Below are 23,015 nucleotides of genomic sequence, written 5' to 3'. Positions count from 1 at the left end.
GAACGTCAAAAAAGAGAGATAAAAATAGCTAGAATGGCATCTGCCACCGTCCTACATAGTCTCTGACTGATAAAGGACGTTAATGGATCACATAACATAACACATACACAGACGCAATGCTGATGGGCCCTCTGTACACAGATGTCTTGCCGATCTGTGGTCATATCAACCACTGATCAGTGTTGACACGGCAAAGGTGTCGAATACTAGCAGTCGTTGCAACGAACAAAGTGTATAGTATTTGATTAGTAGTGAGCAAGAGCTGGATGGAGAGATCTCCATATGTACGGTTGCGAGCTAAGCGGGAAGCTTGGTCTAACTAGTGGTCCAAGCTTCCGGCCCGGAAAAACTCGCCGGGCTGGCTGTACGCGCATGTTCCGACAAGAACGGCCTTCGGCCAAAGTCCTACATAGTCTCTGACTGAAAAAGGACTCTAATGGAATAATAATAATAATAATTATTGAGAAGCTGGCACTATTAGTAGTAGTATGACTACCTAATAGAGCGCTCTCTAAGGCACAACGGTAGTGGTGGTACGACTCGTATTGTATTGACTAAGGAGCTATTCACACGTTCGTAGATCCGTGTTGCGTGCAGCTGCGTCCAAGCTCCCCGCTAGGACCCACCTGCACGTGTCACCAATCATGTGACTACTCCTCCGCTTGATACCACCAAGTCACTTACGGACTGTATTCTCAACAATAATAATAATAATCTTACTTAAAGGCTAGTACGTATAGGGCATAGCGCCTACAACGTTAGCTAGTAGAGATATAGATCTTAGTTCCCGTAGTATAATAATTAACACGATTCTTGTTGAGAATACAGTCCGTAAGTGACTTGGTGGTATCAAGCGGAGGAGTAGTCACATGATTGGTGACACGTGCAGGTGGGTCCTAGCGGGGAGCTTGGACGCAGCTGCACGCAACACGGATCTACGAACGTGTGAATAGCTCCTTAGTCAATACAATACGAGTCGTACCACCACTACCGTTGTGCCTTAGAGAGCGCTCTATTAGGTAGTCATACTACTACTAATAGTGCCAGCTTCTCAATAATTCTCTATATATTCTATTCCTAGTGCTACCCGTTGCTATTATACTAGACCCTAGACATCCTTATAAACGCCCTACTGCCGCTCCTATTGCCGCCGCTGGTCGCTTAAAACGCTAGAAAGGCAGTAAATCACAGCCTATAACTATTAAAGCTTCGCAGCTATCTCACCCTTTCGTTATTAACAAGGATACACAGCGCGAGACTCCGCTAACGTCACCGCGTTAAGCTATACTAGCCGCGAGCTAAGGCGTTAATTTCGAGATACAGTTACGCGACTCTATACCTAAAGATACGATTATGGCGCCTGTTGAAGCCTCTAAGGTAGCTGCAGCGGCGTCTAAAGCGGTAGATAAAGGCGAGCTAGAGCCTGACTTTAACCCGCGTATAGCCAATAACTTTAATAGCATTAACTAGAGTCGCCTACTATAGTATATAAAGCCTCTTCGGACACAGAAGCAGAAGAAAAGCTAGGTATATAACTACGGTTATTAGCTTACTTGTCGAATCGTGAGTATCGGTAGAGACGTCGGCTGCTTGACACTTCGGCCCGACTTCGGCCCACCTTGCGCAGAGCTTAGGTGTACCTTCGTAGCAGCTATGTTCGTAGAAGATCAATACCAATACCAGTCACCAGAAGAACCTCGTTGTTGTTATTCACCCGTACGATCGTACAAGGCCTACCAACACTGATCAGTGATTGCATGGCAGTCACAGACAGTTAGGTTAGAAGAGACAGATCCTATAACCCCGCGCGTTCCCTAGATCGCCTATATCAGCGGCGGAGTTATCTGTGCTAAGTTCACTGTTAGCTGTATCAGGCGTCTCATCCGGCTTGAGACCGACCGTTCCAGCCGTATCAGAGCGTTCCCAGACGCAGTCCATACACGCACCGACCCCCACTTGGTCGCGCCATTGACCCGTGTACAACCCACGACTACCGACGAGTCCCTGGCGAACGCAGCCAGCAAGGCACACGTCAACAATCTACGACAACCGACGTATCCCTGGCGAACGCAGCCAGCACGGCACGCGTCAACAACAAATGGCGAGCGAAACAGCAAGCAGTAATGGAGGCTGTACACTCACACGAGAGGAGTTGCTAGGGACCACAAACCTAAAGGCAAGAGAGTGGCGTCACATTGATCCAAAGATCTGGGACGATGAGATCGAAGCCCCAGACGACGAGGTAGACGGAACTGCAGCAACAACGTACATTGCGCGTGCGATCGCAGACTACACAGACCGGCCAACAGCAGACGCAGAGCTCTTTGGTGAGTTCTGTCAGGACTTTGAAGGCTGGACTGAAGCTATGTTTATGCGCGCGCATGCAACGTATACTAAGGAACTAAAGCGGATCCTCCGCTTTAAGGGCGTGTACACTGGCCGTGTTAACATGCCGCCAAGCGAAGCTGTGGCCAAGCTACTGCACAAGGAGGATTGTCCGAAGTGGCCGGACGATCAGTTCCAATCTACTGCCTTCGACGAGCGGTCAGCGGCGTATATGCTGCAACAGCGGAGGCTACTAGGACGACACACTACGGGATCGGTACAACCTACAAACGTAGGGACAGCGAGTCGAGCGCAGAGCCAAACCTCTGCAAGGGCAAGAGACCAAGACGCAGAGGATCAACAAACCGATGTCCAAGACGAGACCCGCACCCGTACCCAGGTCAGCCAACAACTAGCAGATCCGCTTGTAGAGACAATTGAACAGACACCACAGGCAGACGGGCGACACCAGGCGGACCAGCGACAGCAAAGTCATCAACCTCGCTTAACGTACAACAACTTTGACAGATTCCGCGAATACACGCCAGCATACCCACAACGCCCAAAGGGACCGAGCGTCCCTCCAATTATACCTTCAGGGGATACAGACCCATACAAGGCAGTTCCCCCAATCGAGTTTAATAATGGGAAACTAGATCCGAAGACAATCAATGTCTTTACAAAGATGTGGGATCGTGAGAAGAAATACACAGGGAAGCCGTACGACCTCCTAGACGACAAATTGAAGATCTTCTACAGCATCTGCTATCACGCAGACATCCAGCCAGACCAATTCCATGCAGTCTTTCCACGGATCCTGGAAGGCCGTGCGCAAGACTACTACCTCCACTTCGTTGATCAGCGGACAGATACATTCTTGACTGTATACACGAAGCTTAAGAACCACTTCGACACGGACGTCGACCACAGTCACTACTATGCAGACTGGACGACGACATCCTTTGCTAAAGTCCATAGGGAGAATCCTGACAAGACACTCCATGAGGTCCTTGACATTATGCTAGACAAACTCCAGTTATGCCAGAGGGCGCTTGGGCAGCAGTATATGGGAGAATATGCGCTCCGGACCACAGTAATCACAGCATGTCGAGGCGTTAAAGAGTTCGCAATGGCGCTCTACAGGCCGTCTCTAGAATGCGAGGTCCTATTTGGAGATCTACGATCTTCGATTGAAAACTCACTCGCTATGACTACCTCTGTCAACTTCACAGAGGTAGACCAAGGTAACCAGTACTACTTAGACCGCCGGTACAACAGCAATGGAAGAAACCGAGGTGGGTCCCGAGGCGGAACTAGAGGCGCATTTCAAAAAGGCGAACAAAGCTTTGACAGTAGCCGTGGATTCAAGCCACGCTGGAAGAAGAAGTGCTTTGTCTGCCAGAAGGAAGGATGCTGGTCCACAAACCACACAGACGAAGAGCGCAAGACTGCCCGTGCGCAGTTCTTCTCTATGCTGTATTTTACAGGTGCGCCACCACCCAAGGACTTCTCAGTACACCTTGCAGAGTACGAAGGAATTGAGCACACCAGCCAGTATAACCAGAGAGGCTGGAAAGAGGAGGAAGACTGCGAGGATGACGACAATGACGACGGCACTGGCGAACAACAATACTTTGAGCAGCAGTTCTTCAAGGAGCAATGCCTTGCAGACCAGGCGTTCTTGCATCACATTTCTGGCGACGACATATACGGTCGAGGCGCGCCGTCAGCACCAGCGTCGCAGTTTCTGCTCGAGGACCGCTATACACGATCTCTGTACCAAGGTATCCTCCCGGATACAGGCGCTGCCAACGTATCTACAGTTGGCAAAGAGCAGTATCTTGCACTCACACGAGAAGATCCAACAGTTAAGATAGACACATCTACAGCTGGGAAAGCATCTATCAAATTCGGAAAAGGCGAGGCTACAGCGTCTATTGGAACAGTGCAGGTCTCTACAGAGATTGGGAAGATCAACTTCGAAGTGCTCGAGGCGCCTACACCGTTCTTGCTGTGCCTTGCAGATATGGACCGCTTAAAAGTCTACTTCAATAACACTACAGATGAGCTTGTTCAGGACAAGATACGCATCCCTGTTCTACGCAAATGGGGACACCCATGGTTCCATCTCAACAAGAGAGAGAGAGCAACGGTGTTTCTCACTGAGACAGAGCTGAGACGGCTCCATCGCCGGTTTGGACACCCAGCTGTCACGCGACTAGTTAAACTCTTAAAGGACGCTGGCCATAACGACTTTGAAGAGAGAACCCTAGAGGAGGTCACTAAATTCTGCCACCACTGCCAGCTCCACAGCTCCGCGCCGCGCCGATTCAAATTCACTCTGAAGGATGATCACCACTTCAACTATGAGATCCTGGTGGATGTGATGTATCTCAGCGGCAAGCCAGTATTACATGTGGTTGATTCTTCAACTGCTTTCCAAGGCGCAAAATTCCTCAGCGCTATCTCAGCTAAGGAGACATGGCAGGCACTGCGGATGCTATGGATCGACACGTATCAAGGACCACCAGACATCATCACACATGATGCAGGCACCAACTTTGCAAGCGCAGAGTTCCGTGCTGAGGCAAAGATCATGGGAGTTACATGCAAGCAGGTGCCTACAGAGGCTCACTGGTCGGTGGGCAAGACTGAGAGATACCACGCACCACTTCGCCGAGCATGGGATATACTCCATGACGAGCTCCAAGACGATATGTCTGATGAAGCGATCCTTCAAATGGCCGTGAAAGCTGTCAATGACACCGCTGGACCCGATGGTCTAGTCCCGACTCTACTAGTCTTTGGAGCATACCCACGAATGACTACAGAGTCGCCGCCGGCACCTTCAATGGTTAGGCGCAGCGAGGCTATTCAAAAGGCGACGAAAGCCCTGCGCAAGCTTACTGCAGAGCGCCAAGTTGCAGACGCCTTGAACACCCGCAATGGACCAGCCACTGCAGACATGCTCGCGCTCCCACTCCAGAGTGAAGTCTTAGTATGGAGAGAGAGTGATGGCTGGAATGGCCCGTACAAGATCGCCAGTATAGACGGCCACAACGTTACTGTCGATATGGTCAATGGTCCAACAACATTCAGATCTACTGTCGTCAAGCCATACTACAGACCGGACCATCTTTGGAGCGACCCCGATGCGCCACACGCGCTGAATGAGCCGCATGAGCCGGTAGCAGTACCACCGGCAGTGCAACCACGCAAGAGAGGCCGCCCTCCAGGATCAAAGAACAAGCGGAAGGGGCACGCGTACATCACCAAGAAGGAGCAGGACGATCTTGAGCTAGCTATCAAGCTACGTAACGATGGAGTTATCACAACACCAGGCGCACCCTTTGAAGCATCTGATGACCAAGAGATCAGCGACCTCGTAGGTCGTGGAGTCTTCAAGTTTGAGCAATACGACGAGAGGCTACACAGCAAGATCCGGATCTTCAAGTCACGCCTGGTACGTGAGGTCAAGGGAAAGACAACCAAGCCCTATGAGAAATCCCGCCTGGTTATCCAAGGCTACCAGGACCACGGCAAAGAGGCTATCTTGACGCAATCTCCAACCATCCAGCGATGCAGCCAGCGCCTGATCATGTCGCTGGCGCCCGAGATGGTACAACGCGGAATGAACATAGAGCTCCGTGATATCACGCAGGCGTATCCCCAGGCGCAGACAACCCTGAAGAGGACGATACTCGCACATCTTCCTACTGAGCTGGTACCACGATATCCGAGGGGCACGCTACTCCATGTGATCAAGCCACTGTATGGAATCGCAGAGGCAGGAGTCCACTGGTGGACAACCTATCATGGGCACCATTGCAAGGAACTGGACATGGCAACATCTACGTACGACCCATGCCTGTTAATCACAAACAGCGACACCAGCATCTTCGGCATCGTTGGCATGCAAACAGATGACACTCTCATGCTTGGGACACCCGCGTTCTCGTTACTTGAAGAGAAAAAGATCCAGAAGGCAGAGTTTAGATCGAAACCAAAGTCTGTCCTTACACCAGAAATTCAATTGGATTTTAATGGATGTACACTCACGATCGACGCTAGCAAACCAATTCTGAACCTTAGGCAGAAAGGACAAGGAGGAAAGATCAAACTTGTGGACATTAGGGCACCCGACCGCGCGCAACAGTACACAGAGCAGCGCGCCCGCGGAGCGTACATCGCATCAACATGCCAACCAGAGGCGTCATTCGATCTGTCCGTCGCCGCTCAGGCGCAGCAACCATCAGATGAGGACATCAAGGCACTCAACAAGCGCCTGAAATGGCAGATAGAGAACCTCGATCGTGGCCTCCGTTACATCACTGTCAATCTCACGGAGGCTAAGTTGATGGTCTTCGTAGACGGCTCCTTTGCCAACAACAAGGACCTCAGCTCACAGCTCGGCTTTGTCCTCATGCTCGTCAACGAGTCTATTGACGCTAACACCTTCACAATCCAAGGCAACATAATCCACTACAGCTCTACAAAATGTAAGCGCGTCACAAGGAGCGTACTAGCCTCTGAGATTTATGGCATGGTCAACGGCTTTGATATAGGCATCGCTATTGCCACTACCTTAAGAATAGTCACAGAACGACTTAGAATACCTGAGGTTCCCTTGGTTGTCTGTACAGACTCGTACTCCTTGTACGAGTGCCTCGTTAAGCTTGGAACAACGAAGGAGAAGCGTCTTATGATCGACATCATGGCGCTGCGTCAATCATATGAGCGTCGCGAGATCACTGAGATCCGCTGGATCAATGGTGACGATAATCCTGCTGACGCCTTCACGAAGGCATCGCCAAACCGCGCTCTTGAACGCTTTATTGACGGCAACAAGCTGACAGTCCGAGTAGATGGATGGGTGCAGAGGCCGACAAGCTTTGATGTTTGATGCTACACACACTGTCACTACCGATACAAGCAGAGTTACTAGCTATCCAGAAAGAAAAGACTTCCAATGTCGAATCGTGAGTATCGGTAGAGACGTCGGCTGCTTGACACTTCGGCCCGACTTCGGCCCACCTTGCGCAGAGCTTAGGTGTACCTTCGTAGCAGCTATGTTCGTAGAAGATCAATACCAATACCAGTCACCAGAAGAACCTCGTTGTTGTTATTCACCCGTACGATCGTACAAGGCCTACCAACATTACTCTCTATAGTAATACTAATAGGATATTCTAGCTGTGCTATATCTGTCACAAGCGTAAAGCAGCGACTGCTAGCTTTGCGGAGACAACGGAGGCAACTAGTACTACTGCGAGGCACCTAAATAGGGATTATAGAATAATAAACGCTAGCGAGCAACCGCCTTAGCAGCTTCTTAGAGGCTAGAAATCGCTAGAAATAATACTAAAGGGTAGCTTCGGCGTTAGCTAAAGGGTTGCGAATAAGATAGGAAACTTCGACGTACAGTCCTTTCAAATAGCAGCTGTTAGCTAGCTTATTAATAATAACCTCGCCCTCTGCTAGTTCAAAGATCTAGCTTTCTATAGGATAATACATTTCGCGAATCCTAAAGCTAAGTAGGCGCTCTAGAGTAGTCGCATAAGCGTTGCGCAGTTTGTGATAAGGCTGTACAACTTTATGCAGCCTTAGGTCGTTAATAAGCTGCGTTGCGCGGCGAGCAAGATATATATAAGCTTTAATAGGTGGACCGTTAAAGGTGGCAAGCGTGGCTTCTTTAGTATTGTCGCTCACTTTGCCACGGCTAAGGGCGACCTTAGGGACGTTGCTATTAACCTGCCGCAGCTCTTAGGTGCCTATACTAGCGACAGGATAGCTAATTATATTGCTAAAACTCTGCAGAAGTTTAATATAACTGCGCAGAACGTTAGCTACTTTATGCTTAACAACGCGTTTAATAACGACACTGCTATCGCGACCCTTAGAGCGAAGTTTAGCTTTAAGTCTAAGCATCGCTAGCTACGTTGTAGCGCTTATACAATTAACTTAGTTAGCTAGTTAATTATATTTAGTTTAAACAAGGACGCCTTTAACAACGACGACAACTTAGCTGTAAGTCTACCTATTCTTTTTAATAAAGCTTTCTAACGCTGTACAGGAGGAAGAGAAATACCTTAACAAGTGGCGTAAGCAGGGCCTATTAGGCACGCTTATAGACGTTATTAGCTACATTAAAACGCCACAATAGTACGACATGTTCGCGAACTTTCAGCGCCTCGCGAGGCAGGACTTACCAGCCGACGACGACGCTAAATTCCAAATACTCGAGCCTGTAAAGCCTTGCGTTACGCGCTAGAACTCCTTTTGTTTAGCGTTTAAGAGAGCTGTATTTGTTGCAGTACAATGCAGTTAATTAAAGTGTAACCGCGCGAGGCAGTCATCAGAGTATATTGTGTTCTGTTGTTGTTGTGCTGTCATGGCCACCTTATATGTAGCCATAATCAGGGTCTATTTACATGACGTATCTCTGATGCTGGTGAGGGGAGAAGGTGCTCATGGAGGGGAGGGAGGAGCGCCAGGACAGCGCACGTGACATGCGCAATACCCTTGCCTCACAAACCGCAACAGTATTACTACAACCCGCGTTCAACTCCTACGTTTGTTTCTACGTGGAACAGCAGCGCGTTGCCAACTCACATACCTAAACGAAGAACAATAAGAAGCCCTAGGCGCCTGCTTAGATAAGATCTAAGGGCCTTACAGCTACTAATTAGACTATTATAACTACTATTAAAAAGGCCGTATTTAATATGCATCACCACTGCATCTAGGGAAGGTTCACAAGTGAATGCACTTGTAAGTCTCGAATGTAAGTACAAATTCCACCAATTCAAAACAATGTCTTAAGAATGGAAAAAGCATTCAAACCCGTCACTTCCGTAATGTCCGCCCACCTTCATGGAATTCAAAGGACCTGCTCTTACTGTCGGCATACACACGGTGTGTCGCCTAATAAGGCCCAATGTACCGCCTCGATCCTACTTCGGCCCAACTCGGACCCAACGCTATGTATACCTTCGTAGCCCCCACATTCGTAGAATCATCATACACCAGAATACCAATACACAAGATTACCTTAGCTACTGTTATTCACCGTACGATCGTACAAGGCCTTCCAACACTGATCAGTGATTGCACGGCAGTCACAGACACAGTCCGCAACAATCAATTAAGTGGGTCCTAGAAGGTTCAGATTGGATTGATTGATTACCGCTTTAAGCCTAGTAGTTACCTATAGGAGTTTAAGCCCTACCTAGATAGGTAAGTGGGTCTAGGAGAGTGACCGGATTGAATTGATTGTTGCGGAGTCTAGTCACAGACAGTTAGGTTAAGAAGAGATAGATTCTTTACCCCGCGCGTTCCCTAGATTGCCTATATCAGCAAGGCGGAGTTATCTATGCTAAGCTCACTGTTAGCTATATCAGGCGTCGTTCGTGGCTAGCGACCGACCGTTACAGCCGTATCAGAAGCGTTCCAAGACGCCGTCTATACACGCGCCAACCGACCGGTTGAGATTTGACCCGTGTACAACCCACGACCACCGACGCATCTCTAGCGAACGCAGCTAGCGCAACAAGCGTCAACAAGAACACAATGGCAGGAGAGAGAACATCATCGGAAAGAGCACCGGTAGCCAGGACGCCGGCAGTAGGAATGGCGAGCAGTAGTAGAAGAGTGGTACCCACACTAGAGCGCTACTAGGGACCACAAACATAAAACCAAGAGAATGGCATCACATCGATCCAGAGATGTGGGAGGACAACCTTGAAGCTCCAGACGATGAGGTAGGGATTACTACAGCAACAACGTACATTGCGCGTGCGATTGCGGACTATACAGATCGACCAACAGCAGATGAAGAACTCTTTTGGGAGTTCCGTCAGGACTTTGAAGGATGGACAGAGGCAATGTTCCTACGTGCCCAGCCAATATACACAAAGGAACTAAAGCGGATCCTCCGCTTTAAGGGAGTGTATACTGGCCGTATTAATATGGCACCTAGTGAGTCTCTAGCTAGGTTATTACGCATGGAGGAGTACCTAGAATGGCCTCAGGACGTATTCCAGTCGGCTGTGTTTGACACACGATCAGCTGCGCACATGTTGCAAGAGCGGGCACTACGGCAACAACGCAGTGAAGGATCAGTACAGTCCACAGACAGGAGATTATCAAGCCAGGCCCAGAGCCGAACCCAAACGCCTGTAAGGACAAGAGGCCGAGACGTAGACAGTCGGCAAACCCGCGATCAAGACCAGACCCACGCCCGTGTGCAAGGACGACAGGAGACCGTTGAGGAAGAACAACAGATTCAGGACCAGCTAGCAAAAACGATTGAGAAAGCCCAAAACCAACCAATCCGAAGCCAGCCTGTAGAGACAACTGAATCCGCACCGCAGCCAGCCTATCAGCGCGTCCAAAGTCAGCAACCTCCCCTCACCTACAACAACTTCGACCGATTCCGCGAGTATACACCAGCATACCCGCAACGTCCGAAGGGACCGAGCGTTCCCCCAATTGTGCCCTCTGGTGAAACAGACCCGTACAAGGCAGTTCCACCAATCGAGTTTAGCAATGAGAAACTAGATCCTAAGACGATCAATGTCTTCGTGAAAATGTGGGACCGAGACAAAAAGTATACGGGAAAGCCGTACGACCTCCTAGACGATAAATTGAAAATCTTCTACAGCATCTGTTATCACGCAGACATCGAGCCAGGGCAGTTCCATGCAGTCTTTCCACGGATTCTCGACGGCCGCGCAGAGGAGTATTACCTCCACTTCGTCGATCAGCGGATGGATACGTTCTTGACTGCCTACACAAAGCTCAAGAACCACTTCGACACAGACGTCAACCACGGCCATTACTACGCGGACTGGACGACGACATCGTTTGTCAAAGTCCGCAGGGAGAACCCCGAAAAGAACCTCCACGAGGTCCTTGACATCATGCTGGACAAGCTCCAATTGTGTCAAAGAGCACTTGGACAGCAGTACATGGGAGAATACGCGCTCCGAACGACTGTAATCACAGCATGCCGAGGCGTGAAGGAGCTCGAGATGGCACTCTACAAGCCGTCTCTAGAATGCGAGGTTCTGTTTGGAGATCTGCGATCGTCAATCGAAAACTCACTCGCCATGACCGTCTCCGTCAACTTCACTGAGGCGGATACGGATAGCCAGTACTACTTGGATCGTCGGTACAACAACAACAGCTCTGGAAGATTGCGAGGGAATTACAACCCTCGCGGTGGACGCAGCGGATTCACCCGCGGACGCGGTGGGCTTCAGCACCGCTCTGGAGTCAACACACAAATCGACAAGAAATGTTACGTCTGCGGCAAGACAGGCTGTTGGTCCACAAACCACACGCTTGAAGAAAGAAAACGCTCAAAAGCGCAGTACATCACACACTGCGCGATTACGGGAGAGCAAATGGAGTTTAGCACATTTCTCGTCGCGTACGAGGGGAAGAAGTCGACCAGTTCTTCCTAGAGGAGCAAGACGAAGATGATGAGGACCAAAGATTGGCAGTTAAGTACCTCACAGATCAGGCCTTTTTGCACCACGTGACTGGAGAAGACGTCTACAGGTGCAAGGAGCCTATTACGCCCGCAACGCAGTTCCTTATCGAGGATCGATACTCGCGAATCACGTACCAAGGCATTCTTCCTGACACTGGTGCCTCAAATGTATCGACAGCCGGAAAGGAGCAGTTCTGGGCGCTCCAAACTGAGGACCCCACCGTAACTCTAGATACGTCTACTGCTGGAAACGCATCTGTGCAATTTGGCAAAGGAAGCGTCACTACTTCGATTGGAACCGCACATGTATCGACACAGATTGGAAAGATCAAATTTGAGGTCTTGAACGCACCCACCCCGTTTCTCCTCTGTCTGAAAGACATGGACCGGCTCCACGTGTACTTCAACAATACTACGGACCAGCTGGTACAAGGAAAAGCTACCTTTCCAGTGATTCGCAAATGGGGACACCCGTGGTTCCACCTAAGCAAGGCAGAGCGCGCGCGCGTATTCCTTACGGAGACTGAGCTCCGACGCTTACACCGGAGGTTCGGGCATCCAGCCGTCGAACGGCTGATACGATTGCTCAAACGCGCAGGACACGAGGACGTGGATGAACGGCTGCTCCGAGAGATCCAAACGTTCTGCCATCACTGCCAAGCGCATGATCCAGCGCCGCGCCGATTCAAGTTTAGGCTGAAAGATGATCGGGAATTCAACTTCGAGATCCTCGTAGATGTGATGTATCTGAGTGGGAAACCAGTGCTTCACGTGATCGATTCGGCTACAACATTCAACGGCGCGCGATTTCTACCGTCTATGAGCGCGAAAGACACCTGGGAAGCACTCCGCCTGCTCTGGATTGATACATACCAAGGGCCGCCAGATATCGTCACCCACGACGCCGGCACCAACTTCGCGTCAGTCGAATTCAGATCAGAGGCGAAGATCATGGGAATCACATGTAAACAAGTGCCAACCGAGGCCCATTGGTCTATCGGCAAGGTAGAAAGATACCACGCACCGCTCAGACGCGCGTACGAGATCCTGAGGACAGAGCTTGACACTGGCACCAGCGACGCCGCAGTGTTGCAGATGGCAGTCAAGGCCGTCAACGACACCGCAGGCCCAGACGGGCTCGTACCCACGCTGCTCGTCTTCGGTGCATACCCCCGGATATCCATGGATTCACCACCATCTCCCTCGATAACCCATCGCGCGGAGGCAATCCAGAAAGCGATGAGGGCGCTGCGGAAGGCCTCAGCGGAACATGCGGTGAGCAACGCACTTGGTACCAGGAATGGGCCTACTACAGACGGGGTACTGTCACTGCCTCTTCAGAGTGAGGTGATGGTATGGCGCGAGAAGAATGGATGGCAAGGGCCGTATAGAGTCATCGATATGAAGGACCACGATGTTACTGTAGACATGATCAACGGCCCAACGACGTTCCGATCCACTGTCGTAAAACCGTACTATCGCGATCTGACTACAGCGATAGACGGCGCAGATCAAGGCACAGGTGGATCTCCGACCACAGACGAAGCGATTGCTGATGAACCGCCACTACCGGTACCACCGGCGGAAGCCAACCAAGCGGCTCAGCCGCGCAAGCGGGGCCGCCCACCTGGATCAAAGAACAAGCCCAAGGTGCAGTACCTGTCGAAGAAGGAGGAGGACGATTACGCCCTGGCCGTCAAGCTACGCAATGACGGCGTGATTAACGTCCCGGGCGCTCCATTCGAAGCATCCGATCAGAAGGAGATCGACGACCTCGTCGGCCGTGGAGTATTCAGTTTTGAGCTGTTTGATCCAACTCTACACGGCGGGTATCGTATCTTCAAATCGCGCATGGTCCGCGAAGTCAAAGGCAAGACCATGGTCCCGTACGAGAAATCACGCCTCGTTGTTCAAGGTTACAATGACGAGGGCAAACACGAGATCCTGACGCAGTCGCCAACCATCCAACGAGCCAGCCAGCGCCTGATTCTAGCCCTAGCGCCTGCATTACTCGATGAGGGCATGGTTGTGGAACTACGAGATATCACGCAAGCGTACCCACAGGCACAAACAGAGCTATTCCGCACGGTTTTAGCGCACCTCCCAAAGGAGCTTATAACAAAGTATCCCAAGGGAACAATTATTCGCGTAATCAAGCCACTCTATGGAATCGCGGAAGCAGGAGTCCACTGGTTTGCTACGTACCAAGGACACCACTGCAAGGAGCTCGACATGGCTACATCAACGTATGACCCGTGCCTCCTGATCACGAACGGGAGACGGGAAGCGTTTGGAATAGTGGGCCTGCAGACAGACGATACTCTCGCGATTGGGACGCCTGCATTCTCTGGTGCAGAAGACGCTGCGCTCCAGAAAGCCAATTTTCGAGCTAAGCCCAAGGAGAGACTGTCCAAAGAAGTATCACTCGAGTTCAACGGATGTACTCTAACGTTGCGCGGAGACACGATTCTACTTACGCAGAAGGGACAAGGTGCCAAGATCGAAATCATTGATCCGAAGGCAGCAAACCGAGCACAGAAGTACATGGAGCAGCGCGCGCGTGGCGCGTACATTGCGTCGATATGCCAACCTGAAGCATCGTTCGATCTTTCCGCGGCTGCGCAAATACAACAACCTAAGGACACAGAATACGTGAAGCTTAACCGCCGGCTGCAGTGGCAATCTGAGAGCATACAACGAGGCCTGCGATACGTCCCTCTCGACCTCGCTACAGCAAAGCTGGTAGTGTTCACAGACGGATCCTTCGCGAACAACCAAGACCTTAGCTCACCAGACTCCGCAACAATCAATCGGATCGGCATGATTGATTCCTATCTAGGTTAAAGGCTGCCTAATAAAGTAACTCTTTAACCTATATAGGAATCAATCATGTCGATCGATTGATTGTTGCGGAGTCTGCAGCTCACAGCTAGGGTACCTACTTATCCTTGCGAATGAGTCGAGTCGACAAGACAGCACGTTTGATATTCGTGGTAACGTAATCCATTGGAGTTCGACCAAATGCAAACGCGTTACCCGGAGCGTTCTTGCCTCAGAAACGTACGGCATGGTTAGCGGTGTCGACATCGCTATCGCTATCCTAACAACCCTCAAGATAATTACAGGACGCCTAGGTCTACCACCGATCCCACTTATTGTGTGTACGGATTCATACTCCTTGTATGAATGCCTCGTCAAACTCGGAACAACTGCTGAGAAGCGACTGATGATCGACATCATGGCGCTTCGGCAGTCATACGAGCGTCGCGAGATCACTGAGATCCGCTGGATCAACGGAGAGGACAACCCCGCGGACGCATTCACGAAAGCAACACCAAATCGCGCGTTAGAACGTTTCATCGAAAGCAACAAGCTGTCAATCCGAGTAGAGGGATCTGTGCAGCGACCTACGGAGTAGGCACATATGCCTATTTGGAATCCCTCTCATTGTGCCCTTTTTAGAAGACCCGTTTTTCCTTACATCAGTCGTTACAATAAGAAAAGATTGCCAGTGTCGGCATACACACGGTGTGTCGCCTAATAAGGCCCAATGTACCGCCTCGATCCTACTTCGGCCCAACTCGGACCCAACGCTATGTATACCTTCGTAGCCCCCACATTCGTAGAATCATCATACACCAGAATACCAATACACAAGATTACCTTAGCTACTGTTATTCACCGTACGATCGTACAAGGCCTTCCAACACTTACCTTTTTGCCCGTACCTCATAATCGAAGAAACCTTTCTTTCAGCCCCGTGCCTTCATAAGAGGCAACAGTTGCCTACCGACTGGCGATAAGTTTGACACGGAATTGAGAGCCTTGTCTGAGGGGTCGACCATTGAGCCTTTTGAGCGAGGTGTTTCTAGCAATCCGGACTGTGTTTCTGAACCTGTTGGTTAAAACCTCTCCGTACCCTTCCAGGCCCAATACTGCGTCAAACTTGGAAAAAAAGACATAGACGAGGTCATTTCCGACGGGATAGTGCCTGATAATCCTTACACCTTGACCAGTGAGATCTTGTTGCAGTACAATGCAGTCAATTAAAGTGTAACCGCGCGAGGCAGTCATCAGAGTATATTGTGTTCTGTTGTTGTTGTGCTGTCATGGCCACCTTATATGTAGCCATAATTAGGGTCTATTTACATGACGTATCTCTGATGCTGGTGAGGGGAGAAGGTGCTTATAGAGGGGAGGGAGGAGCGCTAGGACAACGCACGTGACATGCGCAATACCCTTGCCTCACAAACCGCAACACACCCCCTCATCCTGTAGTCAATCTATGACGAAAGGATAAACTTATCTCTCTATCTCTTAAACCTTTAAGCGTATGTCTATAAGGTGAAGTTGTTGTATAAACTTAATGTACTTCTAGCGCAGAAGCATCTTCGTTATACCGTTAGCTAGTATTTAATTTATAGGCTTCTAGTGTACGTAGAGGCGATTCTCCTTAACCTCCTAGCGGATCTAATTCTAATAGATGTTGACGTGTTTAAGCTTAGTGTTAAGCTTATCTATCTCTTTTGTAACTATGCCTACTGTCTGTTAGTTGTTACACTAGATAATAGGAGTCTAGTTAAGCTTTAAGGACAGTCCTTTAAATAGGCGGCACTACTCCTTTATCTCTAATCTAGCGAGTAATAGAGCGAGAAGCTTTACTTCTATTGTTAATTTCGTAATAGTACGTTAGAGTGTTAACTTCTAGTTAACAGTTATGCTAAAGAGCTAAAATACGTATCCTTAAGAGCTTTAGCGCGTCTTAACGTCGTTAGTAAAGGAGGCATTAGATGCTCTAAAGAAGATAGGATCGCGATAGTCCTGCGGTGTAGCTAGGTATTCCTAAATCTCTACTTTATTAATAGCTTGCGCTTGTAGGGCTTAATATTTCGTCTTAAGTATGTGACGCTACACCCTTCGAATAGATTCGACATGTGCTTGACCAGGATTGATCAAATGTGACGCATAAATGACATAAGCGCGTGCTAGGTTAGGTTAGGTATGCTGTGTTAGGTAGGCAAGGTGGCCTATAAGCTCCTAATAGGTCTTTGTCTAAGCTTTATTTAGCTCCTCTAGAGACTGTTCTAGATAGTTCACTAGTATAGGCACCTTAGAAGGGCGGCTAGCTAAGATAATGTTGTACTTAGCAGCAACCTTGTTAATGTAGGCGTCCTGCACTAAGTGAATTGTGCGTGCGTTAATGTCTCGAACGACGCGTATGCCTAAGAACTACTTAAGTTCTCTAAGGCATTTTAGCCTATAATGCTTTTTAAGCTTCTTCTTAAACTCTTAGTGTAGATTTCTATTTAATAGGTGGAAAGCTATAACAATATTATTAACGTAGATAAATATAATTAACTAGCTATTAACGTAGACGCATAGAAATCCTAGTATAGGCGTTAAGCCTAGAGACTTTAGTGTCTCTCTTAGGTCCTTGTACTATAGAAGTGGTGATTCCTTTAGTCCGTATAGGGCTCGGAGCACCTGTAGTAGCTCTCTATCTTCCACACACAACTTCGAGTTTTTTCCGAACACGTGAAACTCCATCAGAAACCAACTATATCCATCGAAAGAAATAGATTCCGACTACTCCCAAGCCGTGCAGCCGCGTGGTTGTGGAGATACAAGGAGTCTAGTACCCCAAACGCGACGCGTCCGAACTTTCAGAAGCAAACGCACAGACCAAGCCAAGAAACAACAACAACAAGACAACAGAGAGGCTAAAATGGCCCCAGATAGCGACACTATCGTAGTCCAGCTACCAGAAGACCTCCGGACCTCAAGCACACTGGACGACGAAATGGAGACCGACGAAAGGCACCAAGACAACCCAACAACACCCATCGAGCAGACCACCCAAGAAACACCAAGGTTAATTATTCAGCCACCACTAAATAAAAGACCAGCGGCATTCTCCCCAGAGATAACTACAAGAGAGAGAAACCCATTCCAGAACAGCCAAGAAAAGAAACCAAGAGCAAAGGACTCAACCCAAGCAATCTTCTGGGCAAGGGACCTAATTCTACAAGCATCTACTATGGCCGAATCCCATCTATCCCAAAACAAACTACTACAACTACTGGACGTCTTTAGAGACTTTACGGAACTAGGCAGGGTTACGCAGCAAATGACTGAGAAGTTTACAGCACAGCTTGCGTACCAGACTGCAACGCTTACAAGCGCCTCCCAACAAGCTACAAAGACACTAAAGAAAGCTGTTAATGCCGCAACTGGACCACAAAACCCAAACAACCAAGAAAAACCAAACAACCAGAACACCCAGAACATCCAAAACACCCAAAACACCCAAAACACCCAACAAAACAAGACATCATACGCTAGCGTAGCCGCCCAGAACAACGGAAACACATGGACTACAGTGTCTACAAAAAAGAAGACAAACAAAAAGCCAGCAAGCTACTACCAAGCAGTCCTTACGCTTACCCAGCCTACGTCTCACACACCACTCCAGATTAGAGACCTAATCAACGAAGAGTTCACAAAGGGCGGCATCAAAGACCCAGTAGTGAAGGAAGTAACAACAAGTAGAAAGAACAATATTATTCTAACAACCACTCCAACCTACTCAGGAGAATACCTAGTCCAACACAAGCATATATGGCATCAAAAGTTTGAGCTAAAGAATGTACAACTACTAGAATCATGGACGAAAGTAGTAGTACATAATGTGCCAACAGAATGGGAGGGAGCAGAGACACTAGAGATACTCCACACAGAAATCCCAGCATACAACAACGGACTACAAATTACTGGCAACCCATACTGGATATCAAGAGAATGGCAAAACAAGAAGAACAGCTCTATTGTAATAGCATTCAAAACAGCCGAAGACGCAGCCAGACTTGGTGGTAGAATTACAATCCTTGGACAAACTCTCTTCACCGAAAAGTTTAAGCCTATAGCAGCATCTACCCAATGCCTAAACTGCCAACAATTTGGCCACCCAGCCACTAGATGCCGAAACCAACCAGCATGCAATTTGTGCGGAGAAGAACATGCAACTACAACACACAAATGCTCAGTGTGTAATACAAAAGGAAAACCCTGCAACCATACACTCCCCCACTGTAGTAACTGCAAAGAGCCCCACTTTGCAAACAGCAAAGAGTGCGAACTCTACCAAGCAGTAACAAAGAGCATCCCCGCAGGATTTTAATGTTGAACAACATTAGGATCCTCCAAGTCAATCTCAACAAGAGCATTACAGCGACTGAGTCTACACTGCAACTTGCAGTTGAACTTAAAGCTGATATAATTGCAATTCAAGAGCCATGGCTAACTACCAACGACAACTACGCAACAGCAAGATCCATAAATCACACTGCGTTTATCCAGATCTTACCAGTAACAAACCTACCCGTCCGCCCTAGGGTTCTATTTTATATATCTAGAACACTAGAAGCAGAGACATTCACCCAAAACGACTTCAAAATAGACCCAGACGCAATGGCTATTACAATAAAAGGTTCTAATTTCCAATTTAACCTATTTAACGTATACAACCAAACAAACGCCGAAGGGGAAAAAACACTGCCCAGAGCTATACTTAACACTAAGCTTCCGCCAAGTTCTATTTTAGTACTAGATAGCAACGAGCACCATCCATTGTGGGACCCGCTATGCCCAACGACGAGCCAAGGAGCACAGCCATTTATTGACTGGATTGAAGAACAAGATCTAGAGCTCCTAAACACACCAGGAGTAGGCACATTCTTCAGACCACACCTATCTAGAGAAACAGTCCTAGACCTCTCACTTGTCACTCCAGACTTGGCTAGCAAAGCTACGGACTGGCAGACTATACCTGAAACTGGATCAGATCACTACGGCCTCCTATTCTCCATCCAAACAAACGCAGACCTTGTAGAAAACCCGACAAACCAACCCAGATTTAATACTGCAAAGGCTAACTGGGACACCTTCAACAAAGAACTAGAAACGGCAATCCAAAACAGTCAAACCTTGCAAGATATGGACCAGATCAGTGATCCAAGAAAGGCAGACTTAATGGACCTCCTCCTCGGCAACAATACAGAGCTAGAGCAACAGCTAGAAGAGATTGGTAAAGCAATAACTCAAGCAATCCAAACTGCAGCAAACAAAGCTATCCCTATCACTAGACTTGGTCCAAAACCAAAAGCTTGGTGGAACAAAGAGCTGACAAAGCTACGACAAGACACTTCCCACTATAGAAGGATTTTTAAAGAAAAGCTCGAAACTACTGCGATACACGACGCCTACCTAGAGAAAAGAGACTTCCTACGTGCACGAAACACCTACAACAAGGCAATCAAAGACGCTAAAAGGAAACACTGGAATGAATTCCTAGAGAAGGAAGACCCGCAGTCAATCTACAAAGCCATGGCATATACAAAGGATAACAAAGTCGAAAGAATTCCACCTATACAAGGAGAAACATCATTCGACAAGAAATGCCAAGCGTTCCGCAACACGCTATTCCCACCACCGCCCATAACCGAAGCGCCCACATTCACCAACTACCAGGAAAAGAGATGGGATTGGCCAGCACTATCCACGACTGAACTAGAACGAGCATGCTCAAGTCAAGTCAAAAGTAGCACCCCAGGACCAGATGCAATAACACAAGACATAATCACAGCTGCGTACAAAGCTCAACCGCAAACAATGTTTAAAGCTTTCTCACTCCTATTCGACTACGGATACCACCCAAAATGCTGGAAACAAGCTACAGGAGCTGTTCTTAAAAAGGCATCAAAACCAGACTATTCAATCCCAAAAGCCTACAGAGTTATCACTCTATTAAGCTGTTTAGGAAAGATTAACGAGAGGATCACCGCAAGTAGGCTGAGCAATCTAGCAGAAATCACAGAGCTACTACACCCAACCCAAATTGGGGTAGACTCAAGAAATCTGCAATAGATGCAGCTATGCTACTCATCGACCAAATTCAGCACCAGAAACAGAAAGGCCAAATAACATCAACTATCTTCCTAGACGTAAAGGGAGCATTTGACCACGTCTCACACAATCAATTCCTGCGAACGCTTAAGAAGCTAGGCCTTCCAATTAGTCTTATCGCTTGGACAAAATCCTTCTTCTCAAACAGATCGCTAAGACTCTCCTTCGACAATAAGACACAAGAATTCTCCGAGATAATAGCTGGGATACCTCAAGGCAGCCCAGTGTCTCCAATCTTCTTTCTTATCTACACCAGAGACCTCTTCCCAGGACTACAAAGCTTCAACCTATCCTATATTGACGACCTATCTCTATCGACATCCTCAACATCGCTAAAGAAAAATGTCAAAATACTAGAACAGCAAGTCCGCCTACTATCTCACCGAGGGAAAAACTTAGCGATTATGTTCGATATAGCTAAGACAGAGCTCATCCACTTTACCGCCAAGAAAGAGAGAAAAGAGAGAAGCCTACAGCTTCCAGACAACACCATTGTAGAACCGAAAGACACAATCAAATGGCTAGGTATCCACATAGACAATAGACTGTCCTTCAAGGAACATATTGCTACACGCGTAAGCCAAGCAAGGAAAGCATTCTATAGACTAGGGAGACTAGCCAACATCGAAAGAGGACTCTCCCCAAAAGCAGTACGACAACTATACCTAGCATGCGTCACAAGCGTTGCAGACTACGGATCACAAATATACTGGAAGAACCAAAGCTACGCCACTAGCCTCCTACAATCACTGCACAACCTGGCGTGTAGAAAGATAATTGGAGTGTTTAGAACGTCACCATCCCTACCAACAAGCATTGAATCCGGACTTACGTCACCTGCAATTAGACTCAACACCAACAACCGAAAGTATGCGTCTAGAGCACACCAGCTATCCAGCAACCACCCAATCCAGAAAGCAATTACAAGGATCACAAATACAGACAAAGCTAGCTACAAAAAGCCAAACCAGCATAGACAACTATACACTATTGTTAAGTCAATCCCAGAGAGAGACAACAATAGCGTAGAAAAGATAATCCCATATAGGTTCAGACCATGGGAAAGTCTTAACTACAAGGTTACTGTATCAAAAAAGAGCAAAGAGGAAGAGGCAATTGCACACACGGATTATATCCTATCAAGGAGCGGAGATAACTTCACCGCAATCTACTCAGATGCCTCACAACACGACAAGGGAATAGGGATCGGCGTAGGTGTAGTAGCGTACAGCTCCACCCACGAAGAAACCTTTTCTCAAAAGACAAACATTGGATGCTCCCAACTAGTCTACAACGGTGAACTAGAGGGATAGCACAGGCATTTGAACACGCGGCTACAGTGGCACAAGAAGGCCAAGAGATCTACGTATACGCAGACAACCAAGCAGCAATCCATAGGCTTAACAACCTATCGGACAACCCGGGACAACAGTGGCTACTAAGATGCATCAGAGCTGCAAAGAGAATAACGACAAAGAAAGCATCGATCCACCTGCAGTGGGCCCCAGGACATAACGACGTCAAGGGCAACGAAAAAGCCGACACGCTAGCAAAGGAAGCAGCTAAAGAGAGACCAACAACATCGACCACAGCGAGCCTAGCCTACTTAGGCACAGAAATCAACAAAATACAAAAAACAGAACAACTGATGGAGTACAAGAGGTATACCGACAGGCCCACCAAAAACAGAAGCTCCTACTCAAGGATCTTCAAGCTCAACACACATACAACAATCAAAGTCCCGAAGGGAACACCAAGAGAAATCTCGAGCGCGTTCTACTCACTCAAGCTAGGACATGGATACTTCAACTCCTACCTTAAGAGATTCAACAAGAGAGACTGCAATCTATGTATATGCTACAAACCACAAACACCACAGCATCTACTTCTAGATTGCAAACAGTACAAAACACATCGAAATACACTCAAAGAAGCAATACCACACAGACCCATCACCCTCCCACTCCTCCTCCAAACAAAGACAGGCATCAAAGCTACTCTAGCCTTTATTGCAAGTACTAGGATTGGCACGAGAAAATGGCACCTTGGGCAAACCACCGAACAGACAGACACTGTATAAAACTACAAAAACAATATTTCCTTATCTAAAAGAGCCCGCTGCTACATCTCTTTCTATTCACCACACTGCTCTTTAGCACCCGCGCCAATGGAAGACTAGCTCTGAAATTGGAGTACGCAAAACACCACCCAAATTGTACAAGACCCATAGAAA

General features: G+C 48.3%; 5 protein-coding genes across 5 annotated transcripts; all 5 read left to right on the top strand.

Annotated features, from left to right (window-relative positions):
- Positions 1-2,098: 2,098 nt before the first annotated feature.
- Positions 2,099-7,228, top strand: PtrM4_046110 (uncharacterized protein; the record flags this gene model as incomplete). Its single annotated transcript, XM_066104628.1, has 1 exon — positions 2,099-7,228. One exon carries the CDS (start codon positions 2,099-2,101, stop codon positions 7,226-7,228), a length of 5,130 nt encoding a protein of 1,709 aa, XP_065959192.1.
- A 2,821-nt stretch (positions 7,229-10,049) lies between these two features.
- PtrM4_046100 (uncharacterized protein) lies at positions 10,050-14,665 on the top strand (the record flags this gene model as incomplete). Its single annotated transcript, XM_066104627.1, has 2 exons — positions 10,050-11,781; positions 11,847-14,665. The coding sequence occupies 2 exons, from the start codon at positions 10,050-10,052 to the stop codon at positions 14,663-14,665; spliced, it is 4,551 nt and encodes a 1,516-aa protein (XP_065959191.1).
- Positions 14,666-14,888: 223 nt separating this feature from the next.
- PtrM4_046090 (uncharacterized protein) lies at positions 14,889-15,239 on the top strand (the record flags this gene model as incomplete). Its single annotated transcript, XM_066104626.1, has 1 exon — positions 14,889-15,239. The coding sequence occupies one exon, from the start codon at positions 14,889-14,891 to the stop codon at positions 15,237-15,239; it is 351 nt and encodes a 116-aa protein (XP_065959190.1).
- Positions 15,240-17,546: 2,307 nt separating this feature from the next.
- PtrM4_046080 (uncharacterized protein) lies at positions 17,547-18,423 on the top strand (the record flags this gene model as incomplete). The annotated part of the gene is made up of 2 exons (XM_066104625.1): positions 17,547-18,356; positions 18,412-18,423. 2 exons carry the CDS (start codon positions 17,547-17,549, stop codon positions 18,421-18,423), a joined length of 822 nt encoding a protein of 273 aa, XP_065959189.1.
- Positions 18,424-19,288: 865 nt separating this feature from the next.
- Positions 19,289-20,743, top strand: PtrM4_046070 (uncharacterized protein; the record flags this gene model as incomplete). Its single annotated transcript, XM_066104624.1, has 1 exon — positions 19,289-20,743. The coding sequence occupies one exon, from the start codon at positions 19,289-19,291 to the stop codon at positions 20,741-20,743; it is 1,455 nt and encodes a 484-aa protein (XP_065959188.1).
- Between the last annotated feature and the right edge of the window lie 2,272 nt (positions 20,744-23,015).

Source organism: Pyrenophora tritici-repentis, chromosome 10 (assembly GCF_003171515.1).
Source record: "Pyrenophora tritici-repentis strain M4 chromosome 10, whole genome shotgun sequence".
Classification (NCBI taxonomy): domain Eukaryota; kingdom Fungi; phylum Ascomycota; class Dothideomycetes; order Pleosporales; family Pleosporaceae; genus Pyrenophora; species Pyrenophora tritici-repentis.
Note: the sequence above shows the minus strand (reverse complement) of the source record. Positions and strands in the feature narration are given on the sequence as shown.